Here is a 13597-nt window from a genome sequence, read left to right on the forward strand (position 1 = left end):
TGTTTTCCCCCTCCCTGGTTCTACAGCATTGTAAGATCCCTAAATTCTAGTTTCAGACGATTGTGAATTTGGCAGTAATCTTTACAAAGGGAATAATATACCTACCTGCCTTTCCCTCCCATTATCATATGTTTTATGTTTATTGCCATGTCTTATTTTTCCATTGAGACACATGAAACAGAAGTTCTATTATAGGCAACTCCTACTTTCTCTTATTAGTATTTCCATTGGTACTAAAAAAAAAACTATATAAAATTTCTTACCTTTAATCATTCTTGATCAGTGATTGCCTTGCTAAGGCTTGTGAAAACTGTCAGCCTCTTTTCTTACCAATGTTGGAACGTCACCTAGTGGTGAAAGAGTGCAAGAGAAGGCTATATACACAGGCGATACTTGTGTAGCTCAGAAACTTTCATGGTTGGAATAAATCATGAGTTATTGGGTTGGCCAAAAAGTTCGTTCGGGTTTGCTGTAAAATGTTACAGAAAAACCCGAACAAACTTCTTGGCCAACCCAATATTACAACCGTCTCATTTTAGTGGGGAAGTTGAAACCAAGATGGGTGAAGGAACTTGCAAAACAGTTCATGTTGAATTAATTGACATTTAAGAACAAGTTGAAGCTGATTCTTGAGTTGTGTACTCTTTTCATTTGTTTTTGTTTTTTGTTTTTGTATTTTGGGATAAAGTTGTATATCTCCTACTGTTCCTAATATAGTAGTGAACATGGCATATATGCTCACTTAACACTTATAGATGAATTAGTTTGATAAAATAGTTTAGAATTTGCTGTTGCTTATGCTGTATCACTGGCTAGTACTTTTCCTCAGTGGAGCCAAAATATGGAGGAGACAGAAAAATAAAAATAGCTAACTGTAGCTTTCTTGAAATATGCTTGTTAAAGGAGCCTTCAAAATGGCTGCTTTACCTTGTCTGGGGTAAAATAACAATAAGAGTGGTGTGATCCAGGCAGAGAGTGGAATGGTCTGATAGAGACCATCTGGAGGTTCCTACAATTTCAGGCCCACAGTTGGCCATGTGTGGTAGAATTAGAATTCTGTACATATGCTCAGTCTTCTTTCCTTCCTTTCTTCCTTTAACTATTTAAAAATATTATTGCACATAGATGCTGAAAGCATTCAAAGAACATGAAAGTCTCCCTCATTCCCATCCTGATACACTGTTACCCCTGATAGTCATGTCACCAATTTACAGATATATTCAGCCTTTGGTTGTCTTAGGGGTGGGTGCCAGTTTTCTTTTGAGGCCTTTTTGGTTCTGCCAGTTTTGAATATTCACTCTTTAGGACTGGTCTTATCACAGTGAGCCTTTCTACTACTTTCAGTTGTCTGCTGTAGCATTTTTCATAATAGATGGTAAGAGTTTGAAATCAATCTAGCAATTATAATACTTTCGTAACTCTCAGTCCTTGAGTATGGAGTTTTAGAAAGTCACATACATGAGGAAGGTTTAAGGGGAAGTATAAAAGTTTTAAGATCAAAGTAACTTGAATAAATGAAAAAAATCTCTTATTCATATTAAGTAGACAAGCTTAATTAATTATGCAAACTTAATTATGCTGTATATAAATTATATGTTTTACTCATTTACTTTTTTTATAATGAGAATAAAGCATAGATACCATTTGTGAGTCCAAAGGTGCCTTCTCCCAGTTTTTACTGATTAAATACTATACAATTGACTAATACTCAAAGCCATTATTTTGTCTAATGATAGTCTTACCACATGGGGTTTCTCTGAATAAATGGGTTGATTTCTTTGTTTAAATAGCGTATATAATAAAAGTGATAAAAATGTATGCACGTATGTTATAGTGCAGGTTAGGTTATGACTCTTAATGTTCTTGAATTGACCCTAAGACAGAAAATTGCATTATCTTTCCTAATTATAACTTATTTTGTTACAGCTATCACATTGTTTTTTAACTTACAAAAAAAATAATTATACAAAGACTGCATTTTACAAATGTAAATACAGTTTTAGTTTGGTGTATATTGGATACAATGGTCTTCCTTAAGCCTAAACACAGAAACAAAAGCATGTATTATAAGAGAAAGTTCAAGATGGGAAGTGATAAAATGGGTATTGAGTAGAGCTTTGTTAAGATTTAGCTGGTATCCTCGTAAAATTTCCATGTATTCATTAAATTATATTATGTCATTCTTATTGTTAGGAGCTGACTTGAAGTGTTAAGTTTTGCCCTCATAAAGTTGTCACAATTTGGTTACTGTTGTTGGGAGATTGAGATTTTTTTCATTCTTTTTACACAAATATTTGTATAGATATTAAAATTAAGGTTGGACAGTGAGTAGAGTTAGGATTTTATATAATAGGGTGCATTTTATTTCAATTGTAAAGATAGAACTGCTTTTGAATTGCGGAAGGTCATCTTAATTGCTGTGGATGCTACAAATTTGACAATGAAATAATATTGATTGAAATATTGATGAAATAATACAGAATGCTGGCATTGCTGTTTATACTTCAGAATCTTTAAAACACCCTTTGCTTTGTGGTCCTGAAAGGTGTGTTTATCAAATCTTTATTTAACATGTATAGGTATGTTTAATTCTCAGGAAAAGACCTAGAACTACAAAATAAAGTGGGATGATTCATTTTGTTTTTCAACAATACAAGGTGGCCCAGAAGTTTTAGTGCAGTTTTAATTTTTAAAACTTAAGAAGTACATGTTCCAAATTTATAAAAAATATCATTTGAGAATTTTTAATACTTACTTAGTTTTGCAAATATTGAATAGTACATTTTTAATTTTAGTTTTTTAACTTCAATCTCCCTGAAGTTGGCAAATACCAACAGAAGTAAAAGATTAAATTAAAAATATTTATTCAGAATTTACTTTGCTTGAGGTTTTACTTGAGTGGCAGATCATTCCCTAATTCACCTCATAAAATTACCTACTTTGGAAATCTAAGCACATACATTGAGTATCCTCAAAGAAAACCCTCCACATATAATATTATAATATTGTTACAGCTAATGCGAAACTCAGGTTTGAAGCAAAGATGCCTTAGGTGTGGGGATTCTGTGCTTGTTAAGGCCAGCTCATCTTGTTTTAGGAAATGAGATCTGACTCTTAACCCTAGATTTAAGACTATACCTTAAATGGTTCTTAGTAATTACATAATGTGAAAAAATGAGTTAACTTTCACAAAAATTAGCATTAGATTTTGTGTGATTTATTCCTGATAGCTTCACTTTGTCCTGTGCTGCTGTTTTTACTCACACAAAAAAATCAGGTTCATTGTAAATGCAAGGAAGGGTTTGGTTAAGCACAATAGCCTATAAGCTGCTTGCTATTTAGATAACATCAAGGCTCAGTCATGCACCGTGGAATTGGGACTTCAGTATGCTAGCTAGATATGATTTATTCAAGTAATAGGAACTCTGCAGTGGCAGTCAGATGGCAGAAGGTATATCTTCTGAAAACCCATTTAAAATTGGAGCATTAAAAAATCCTAAATTTTAATGTCTTAGTCATTTTGAAAACAGTTCAAAAAGAACCCAAACAAGTATGTGGCAGAAGAGTGTCATTTGAATGGATTTTTATGCTTAGTTTCATTTTATTTTTGTTATTAAGAGCCGGCTTTTGAAAGCTCTGCTAATATCAACAGTTGGAAGGAATGATGATACAGTGCTATTGGTAAGAAAAATTTCTTTGTTTTTTATGATCTAGAAATTGACGTGATTAAAAAGCACATGCACTCAAGCAAACCACCGGAAGTTGTACTTCTGTAAGTTAAATGGATTTTAGAAGTTTGATATTAATGTTTTAAATATCTAATTGGGTAAATGGTAGAATAGTATTTAATATGTATTTTCATCTTGGTAAGTAATATATTTTGAAATATGTTATATAGATTTTTATCTTCATGATGTCAGAAAAATATTAAGGGCTTTCTATATATGTACATGTTTTTAAAATTTATACATTTATGGTGTGTGTATGTTTTAAATGTAAGCTGTTGCAGTTGTCTCACTGGGTTTTACTAAAAGTTTATGTGAAGAGTGAATTCTTAGTAATTTCCTATGAAGTATAATATGTTTATAGAGAATAATAATTGGTGACTTTTAGAGCAACTTTTAATTTGAATTACTTAAATTATTTTTAATATTTCATCTTTGGTAAAATTTGGTAAGACTTAAGAACTTTGCCTTAAAAAGTAAGTTAAATTTCAGAGAAATAACACTTATAGAAAGAGTAATGAGATAATACGGTCAAGAATTGTATTTAGAAAAGTATGAACATAGATTGTTGTAGGCAGTGCACCATGTGTAATGGCTCATTTAAAAATAATTTGAGTATCTTTTTTGCTGTGGTCAGTTTTTACCTGTAGATGAGATGAAAATATAGTTATCTTGGACTAATTTGAACTCTGTCAAGAGATATTTGGGGAAAATATTTTAAATAGTTATGAGCATATGGAATTAAGGAAAACATTGAATTTTAATGGTAGTTCTTTTTCTAAAATTATAAAAAGCATGCTTATGTATCTGCAAATATATTCTACATTGAAAACTTAGAATTTACAGAAGTGGGGAAGTACATCTATATTTCTAGGCAATGGATGAAAGACAAGAGTGAAGAAGAGTTAGATTCAAAACCCAGGGGCGAGAGTTTATGGATAATACCTGAACATAATAGGTTGAGTCAGTAGATTTGGGACTCAGAGGCAGAGTCCTCAAGATTCATATCCCTTGGTGCTAGGAATGACTCTTCTCTGAAAATTTTCTTTTATTTTCACTTCAGATGGGTGAATTTTTTTTTTTAATTCAAGTATAGTTGATTTACAGTGTTGGGTTAATTTCTGCTGTATAACAAAGTGATTCAATTGTACACACACACATATATATATATATATATATACACATTCCTTTTTATATTTTTTCCATTATGGTTTATCACAGGATATTGAATATAGTTCCCTGTGCTATACAGTAGGACCTTGTTTATCCATTCTATATATGATAGTTTGCATCTGCTAATCCCAAACTCCCAATCCATCCCTCCTGCACACCCCCTCCCCCTTGGCAACCACAAGTCCATTCACTGTGTCTCTGAGTCTGTTTCATAGATAAGTTCATTTGTGCCATATTTTAGCAAATGGATGGCTTTTATTTATTTAAGAAAACTTTTCCATTATGGACAATTTATACATATTAAAGAGTAGAAAGATGAGTATAATGAACTCTCATGGACCATCACTCAGCTTTTATTTTTCCTTTTTTAATTTTAATTTTAATTTTTTTTCATCACTCAGCTTTTAAGTCAGCTTTAGCAGTTATCAACTCACAGCCATCCCCTGATTGATAAAGATTTTTTTTTTTTTAAGTTTTAAGTTTTTTTTATTGGGAAGTAAGTTCAGACCTGCAGAAAAGTTGGTTTGTTTGTGTAAAGTTGTTTGTTGGTTCCTTGATTATTCTTCTGATATCTGCATAATCTGTAGCGATGTCTCCTGTTGTATTCCTGATATTGATAATTTGTGCCCCCGCCGTTTGAGTTTAACTAGAAATGATGAATTTTATTAATGTCAAAGAACCAGATTTTGGTTTCATTGATTTGTTTCCATCATTTTTCTGTTTTTTAAAATTTCATTTATTTCTTCTCTGAATTTTAGTCTTTCCCTTAAGTGCCTACACTGGGTATAACTTGCTGTTCTTTTTCTACTTTCTTAAGAGCATTATAAGAGTGTACTTTCATTTCTCCATGTTCTTTGTGCTGTTGCTATGTATAGTTACCCACTAGTTACCATTTCTGGTGCTCATCAATCCTTTGTGGAGATCCTTATTACCATTGGTTATCTTTTTTTCCCCCATCTGAGGAATTCCCTTAACAGTTTTTTTTTTTTTTTTTTTTTAAATAGTGTAGGTTCTCTGCTGGTGAATTTTTCCCAGCTTTTGTGTCTGAAAAAAACTTTTATTTCACCTTTGATTTGGGAAGATATTTTTGCTGGGTATAGAATTCTCGGAATAGTTTCTTTTTCTCAGTACTTCAGAGATGTTGCCCTGCTGTCTTTTCACCTGCATTGTTTTTAGCAAGAAATTTAATGTCATTTTTATTTATTTTCCTTTGTATGTGACATGTCTTTTTTCTCTGGCTCCTTTCAAGATATATATATATATGTATATATATACACACACACACATATATATATATATATAAAATCCACTTTTCATCATAGGTTTTGATGGTGGTATGCCTTGGTTTAATTTCTTATGTTCTTTGGTTAGTGTTAGTTGGACTTCTTGGATCCGTGGGCTTATAGTTTTTCATCTAATCTGGAAATTTGGGGGCCAGTATAGAATTACATATTTTTTGTTCCCTCCTGCCTTACATGTATATCAGGGTGCTTGAGATTGTCACACAGCTTACTGATGCTGTTATGTTAGCTTTTTTTCCCCTCTAGTCTTTTTCTCTCCATTTTTTATTTTGGATATTTCTATTACTATGTCTTCAAGTTCATTGATTTTTTGTGTGTAATATTGAATCTGCTGTTAATCCCATCTAGTGTATTTTTCATGGACCTTCTTTATCCATTCTATATATGATAGTTTGCATCATATATAGTCAGACATTGTACTTTTTATTTTATGTTTGATTTGGTTCTTTTTTATATTTTTCATGTCTCTGCTTCACTTGATCAATCTTTCCTCTTGCTTTTTGAACATATGAACTATAGTTGCAGCAGTTATTTTGATGTCCTTGTCTACCAGTTCTATTATCTCTGTCAGTTCTAGGTCCTCTTCTGTCCATTGATTTTTCTCATTGTGGGTCGTATTTTCTTGCTTCTTTGCAAGCCTGTTAAGTTTTAATTGGATATCAGACATTGTAACTGGATATTTTGTATTCCTATAAATCTCCTTGGACTGTTTCCTGTGAAGCAGTTAAGTTACTTGGAAACAATTTTATTCTTTCAAGTCTTAAAAGTTTTGTTAGGCAGGATCAGAGTAGCTTTTAGTTTCCGGTTAATTTGAACCCACTACTGAAGCAAAACCCTCTGAGTACTCCTCCTGATTTCATGCAGCTAATGAGGTTTTACACTGTGATTGGTGGCAACAGGTACTCTTCCCAGCCCTGTGTGAGCCCTGATGCATTTTTCCCCTTAAACCTTTTGGGTGGATTTTCCCCTGGTCTTGGTAGTTTCCTCACACACAAGTGCTGATCAGTATTCAGCTGAAGACTCGAGAAGGGACCACTTTGCAGATTTTCAGTGTTCCTTCTCTGTACATATCTCTTCTCTGGTAATCTGCCCTGCAAACCCAGTCACTTTGGTGCCTCCCCAGACTCTCAGCTTCATCTCTTCAACTCAGGAAGATTGCTGGGCTCCCCCTGGGTTTCCTGTCCTACACTTTTTTTTTTTTGCATCCTGTAAATTATTCAGTTTGTAAACTGGGACAATCGTAGAGCTCACCCATTTTTGTATCAGTTTCTTTCATTGACGTCCAGTTCCTTGAAGACTATATAGTTTTATATATTTTATTCATTTTGTTGTTTTAGTTAGGAGGGCTAGTCTTGATTGGAAGCAGAAGTCTCTCCATTTAAGAATTTGAAGAGGTTCCTCCCCTCGAGAAACATATTTTAGGTGGTGGTGGGAAATGGGGATCAGAATTATATGTTTTGGTTGTTAAAAATGACTCTGGTGAATCCTGAGTGATGATCCTGAGACACAGTCCAGAACTTACGGAAGAACCACGGATTAAAGGTTAAGAACCGCAGACTGGATTCTTTAGTGGGGACAATGTCAGGGCAGAGTTCCTTTGCCTTATTACCCTTTGAAGGTAGGCATGTACACATTTGAAACCTTGCAGGATTGGACTAAACCTTACAGGTTCAGGCAACAACAGCTGATCTTTTCTACAGGGAAAGAGGTTGGACTTGCTAATTCTCCCCAAAGTCTGTAGCAGCAGGTGTATAGCCCTTGAGAATAACTGCTGCCTCAAGTTGTATTGGTTTGATGGAACAGTCTTACAATGGTGGGATGACTCTAGTACTATACTTTTCAGGGTTGTAACAGTACCCTAGACTGATAAGAAATTGTTACTAAATTGCCTAAAAGGTTTTGTATGATAATGTGTATTGTTTTCCTCTGAGAAACAAGATACCTTTGAGGCTTCTTTTCCAAGATGGCACTGAGTCCAATATATTGTGTGTGTGTGTGTTTGTTTGTAATCAAACTCTTGCATTTTATTTCTGTGGAAAGCCCTGACTCTACCTAGCCCTAACCCCGTCTTCAGAGCTACCAGAAGGTAGAGAAACTTTGAGTGCCCATTCAGGAGGCATCAATATTTTTTATTGGTCATTTTGTTGATGACATAAATCAGGAGATTTCAGTAGTCTTATGGGGGGGGGATTAACTTGAAATCCTGCAGTTGGTTTTACTTTGCTATTAATTCATATCATGTAAACATTACATGTGGCTGTTGCTGTCTTAGCACAAATTCTTTATCAGGTCATTCATTCAGCAAGTATTTTTTGAGTGCCTACCATGTGTCAGGCTTGTGCTATACACCATATAGATGAGTGGAGGTATGGCATCTGGAATGAGGGAGGTAATATTCCCACTGTGTTCTGCAGAGATCAGCCTAGTCTAAAGCAGTGGCTCTCAAACTCTTTGGACTCAAGGCTCAGACCCTTTTACATTCTTGAAAACTATTGTGAACCCTAAGGAGCTTTTGTTGATGTGTGTTATACCTGTTATCACCACATTAGTTTTTATAGATCTTTAAGAATATTAATTTAATAGAACAGTAATAGATACTACATGTTAAGTAACATATTTTCCAAAAATATATATAGTTTCCAGAAGCAAAAAAAAAAAAAACGAGAAAACTGGCATTGTTTTACATTTTGCAACTCTCTTTAATGTGTGGCTGAATGTCTAATATTTGAAGTTAATCTGTTTTTTAATACAGGAAAAAAATTTTTGTCAGTGGGCTCAATGAATTTTTTCCTACACAAGCATTATGGGTAGTTAGGAACAATAAGATTGCTCAGTGGACTTGGAATCAGAATGAGATAGTCAGTTGAGTGGTCTCCAATAGAGGTACACCTGCCTTAGAGATTAACCCAGCAATTGCCATACATGTGATAGGTGCTAAGTAGATGAGTCTGGGGAATGAAAAAGGAAGAGTCTGTAGTAATAGTTTCTCTCAGAATTTAAATGGCTTTGTAGCAAGGCTAGTGCTAGTATAAATTAATTAATGAAATATGCCAAGTGTTGTGATAGTAGTAAGCCAGGCAGTTTCAAGAACTGGCACACCATTGAAAATGTCATGAGAATCAGCACTTTAGTGACTACTTAAATATCAGTTAAACTTGTATCAAAACAAGAAACCTGGTAGTATGAAGTTACTATCAGATATAGTCTACCAAGATACAAAATAATGTTCTAATATTTGTTCCTCTTTCCCTCAGTTATCTTCAATTGTTCTGAAGCACAAGACCTTTCCAAACACTGTAGATATGGACAAAGAAGAAAGAAAGACTATCAACCAGGGTCAAGAAGATGAAATGGTAACCAGCTTTTATAATATACTTATAAAGTGTGAAGAATTTAATATTTCTAGAGAAGTAGAAAAGTATATTAAAAAAAACTGCTAAACTAAAATACAATAAAACAACAGCTAAATCAGTGTGCTGTCTTCCTTCTGACTGTGTTTTTGAGTTGGGATTATGTAACACCTCTGGTTCCAGTATAGTTCCTGTTTCACTTGTGAACTGTTAAAACTTAAAGGAAAGAGATATGTTTTTTCATTTGATAATTTAAGAAGTTACATTAGCTAATGCTTAAATATATCCCAAATGCAAAATTTCTAATTTTCCATTTATAAAAAATGTTTAAAGTCAGCTTAATAAAACTCAAGTCTTTGTTGGTGGTATGTGGGGGGAAGGATAGGGTTGTCACTTTGAAATTTACCTCTCATGTCACTTGATGTGTAATCACTGTGTCCATGCAGGAGATTTATGGCTATAATTTGTGTCGCTGGAAGCTTGCCATAGTTTCTCTCGGAGTGGTGTGTACTGGCGGCTTTCTTCTCCTGCTCCTCTATTGGATGCCCGAGTGGCGGGTAAAGGCAACCTGTATTAGAGCTGCAGTTAAGGACTGTGAAGTGGTGCTGCTGAGGACTACTGTAAGTTCACGTGTTTACTTGTAGCTGATTATTTGAGGAGTAAAATAATGTCTTTGTGTGTATTCAAAATAAAATACGAAGAGAACATCACTGCTAGGATACAATGAGGAATACTAATCCTAGTATTTCTAAAGCATCTGTGTTTGAAGTGACTATTATCCCAGTGATTAGACTTTAAAGGAATCTTAAAAATGATCACATCTACCCTTTTTTACAGCTCTTGAGGCACTGAGAGATTGGATCAATGGTTGGTGTATCAAGGTCACTTGACAGGACTGTATCCCAGATCTCTTCTACTCTGCGATGCTGTTGCACCCTAGGATTTGTTTTAAAATCCTAATTGGAAGCATTTTATAAGAGGCTTTAGTATCTAGTCTCAGTATATAGTTAGATAAATTAAGAAATTATGATCTTTTATGAGATCCTCTCAGTGAAGTATGACATAAAATGGTGAGCAGTTGAAAGCACTTCATGTTTGAATTTATGCATCTTCGTGAAATGGTTTAACATTTAATGAGTAGAAAGTGACACTTTCTCAATTAGAGATAAGTAAATAATATATCGTGTAAAGAATGGAAACCAAATATATATGGTTATGTAATATGCATAATTGACTCTTTATCCTTATTCCTTTCTCTTCTAAGGATGAATTCAGAATGTGGTTTTGTGCAAAAATTCGCTTTCTTTCTCTGGAAACTCCCCCATTTTCAATCCCAAAATCTATGGCTAATAAGGTTTCGAATGGCCATGCAGTTCACCTAACTGAAAATCTGGCTGAAGAGGATAGGCTTGAGATGAATAAATATTCACAGCCTCAATCACAACAGGTATTGTGATCTTAGTCTCAAAGTTCCTTTAAGAACCAGAATTGTTACACTTTGTACTATTACGGGTAGTCTATAATTTTGTACTTGCAGTTTTTTTTGTTTGAGATAAAATTATATGCATATAAAATGCCTATTTATCATTGTATATAACACAGTTTAGTTATTTACTAGAAGAAATAGATTACATGTCACATGTGATTGCTTTAATTTTAATAGTTATTATACTATATGCTAAATTTGTGTTAGTAAACTTAATTGTTAACAAGTGATAATAATGCTCTTTGGTGTAACCTTTATTTATGTTCTACAGATTCGTTGTTTCACCCACCATAGTGTAAAATACTTCTGGAATGATACCCTTCACAATTTTGTTTCCTTAAAGTACGTACTTTTCTTTTGTTTGGATTATGAGTATCTTGATAATGTTTTAGCTAGAAAAGAATTCATTTTAGTGTTACATAAAATTGAAGAGGTTTTTGTTACATAACTTTCATTCACTTGTTCGTTAATAACTCCTTGGTGTTATTTGAATACTTAATAACCATTTCAGAATAAATCCTATCTGCAACTTGTACCTTGGCAAAATTTACATAAAAGTTAGAAGCAGTCTGCTCCCAAAATCCAGTCTGAGTCCTTTTCTTTTTGAGGATTCATCTCAAAGTGAATTTTGAGTATACCGTTTAGTCTGTCAGTTCTTTTTCTTTTTGAGGGTTCACCTCAAAGTGAATTTTGAGTGTACCTTTTAGCCTGTCAGAGTATCTGAATTATCACCTCTCAATTTCCTGACAGTTCCATCCACTCGTACTTGAGGGATGGAGTGATAGACAAACATAAATTTCACTTTAATATGTGGATAAAGATGGGACGTCATCAAACAAGTTAAGCCTTGGGTAGGACAGATTGGAATAATCCTTTAAAATTTATTTTTTGTGGAGGCTTCAAATTATATAAGTACTAAATTAACTAGGATTCTATTTTTATTGCTGTTAAAGTGATTATTATAAACACTCGTTAAGTATCGTTGCTTGAGAGTGGCAAAGGAATTCTTAATATTAGCAATAAAAAAAGAATCACCTTGTGAACATTTAAAATGTTCGTGCCTGGATTTTGTTCCTCAGACACTAAAGAATTGGTATAGTCTGGAATGGAGCAGGGCAATTCCACATGCCTACTTCTGAAGACCCTTCCTAGTTAAGAACCATTGCTTTCTTTATAGAACACTGCCTATAAACTGTCATTTTGTTTTTTTAAAAAATTTTGACTTGGAGCTGATCCCTGCTACCTTTGGAGAAGTAATCAACCTCAGTGGGAAAAAAGAGTCAAACATATTTGCTGTGTAGCCTTTGCCAACCATACCAACTTGTAGAATTTAAACTTATCCCAGTGATAGCAGCTAATCATGGAGCGTGGTTTTTCTATCCGAAAAAAGTAGAAAAGGATTGGAGTTAAATGATGTGTTAGATTCTCTTTAGAGTTTTTCTGAATAGCATCTCAGTTAAAATAAGCATAATTAAGACATTTGTGGTGGAAAGTAGATATGCTAGTTGAATCCCAGTTTTAATTGTTACAGATTTTAGACATTGCCTGTGACTCATACAGATTCAGCAGTTCTCTTCTCAGTATGTATTAGATGAGGGAAGGATTTAGATTGATGCTTTTGTAGAAAGAAAAATGAGTAGGACTTCTTAGAGTGAAGCTTAAAAATTGAAGAGGGGAAACTAGATAAAAAGTAAAAACTTTTTCATCTTTAGTTTGGAATTCTTGAGTTAGTCATACTTTAATTTTATTAATTATTAGCTCTTACAACTTTGGCACAGACTTAAAGGATAATAATATTGTTACATAAGCTTGAGTATTGAGAGCCATCTTATTATGTGATACGTTGGATTATTTAGAAAGTTGCTGCATTTGAGACTTACACCTTTCATTATTGTTTTATCTTAGGAATTGGAGATTTAAAAATTCTCATCCATATCTCAGTTTTTGTTAGGGGTTTCTATTTGTAAGGAAGTCACACTTTAAAACCAGGAATATAGAAAAATGAGGCATTGAGAAATTTGGATATTTTAAACTTTGTTTAAAGTAAAAACTTTGGATTTATTTAGGGGACTGGATGAAGGTGTTTCTTGTACGTCAATTTATGAAAAGCATAGTGCAGGACTGACAAAGGGGATGCATGCCTACAGGTAATTTTTATCCACCTAAAGTTAGATCTATTATCAAAATTCCTAAATAAAGTAGTATATATAGTCTACCCTTTTACCATATAGTTGTAATATTAACAGGTATTTAAGTATTATAGTAGTTGACAACTTATTGATATTTTATTTGGGTAACATTGTCTCTCAGTTTAAGAATTATAAGAATGTTGAAGCTGATTTTGAAGTGAATATCCCTGATAATATACTGTATTTCATCAGTTCTAAGGTGCACGCTTCCCTGCATTTTAACATCTCTATAAGGAGGGTGTGTCATACAGTGGGTGGAGTGTCATCCTTTACTTGACAGCATTTTTATCTTTCATGATAGTACATAAAATCATGGAATGTCTTACAATTCAAATCTTAGATTTACTGAAATGTTGGGAATTGTAAGCATGAG

General features: G+C 33.5%; 1 protein-coding gene across 5 annotated transcripts in view; it reads left to right on the plus strand.

Annotated features, from left to right (window-relative positions):
* Positions 1-13597, plus strand: part of ATP13A3 (ATPase 13A3) — a 79139-nt gene that overhangs the window by 15832 nt on the left and 49710 nt on the right. For 3 of the 5 annotated variants that reach the window (XM_061194335.1, XM_061194333.1, XM_061194337.1), the window contains exons 2-6: positions 9454-9552; positions 9996-10169; positions 10814-10996; positions 11307-11377; positions 13102-13182. In XM_061194335.1, coding sequence (XP_061050318.1) covers positions 9502-9552; positions 9996-10169; positions 10814-10996; positions 11307-11377; positions 13102-13182 — 560 coding nt within the window. In that variant the 5' untranslated portion in view covers positions 9454-9501. Of the gene's footprint in view, positions 1-3631; positions 3682-3714; positions 3773-9453; positions 9553-9995; positions 10170-10813; positions 10997-11306; positions 11378-13101; positions 13183-13597 lie in introns of those variants that run through there. The other 2 variants (XM_061194334.1, XM_061194336.1) reach the window with 2 other exon arrangements.

The sequence above is a fragment of the Eubalaena glacialis genome, chromosome 6 (genome assembly GCF_028564815.1).
Source record: "Eubalaena glacialis isolate mEubGla1 chromosome 6, mEubGla1.1.hap2.+ XY, whole genome shotgun sequence".
Taxonomy (NCBI): domain Eukaryota; kingdom Metazoa; phylum Chordata; class Mammalia; order Artiodactyla; family Balaenidae; genus Eubalaena; species Eubalaena glacialis.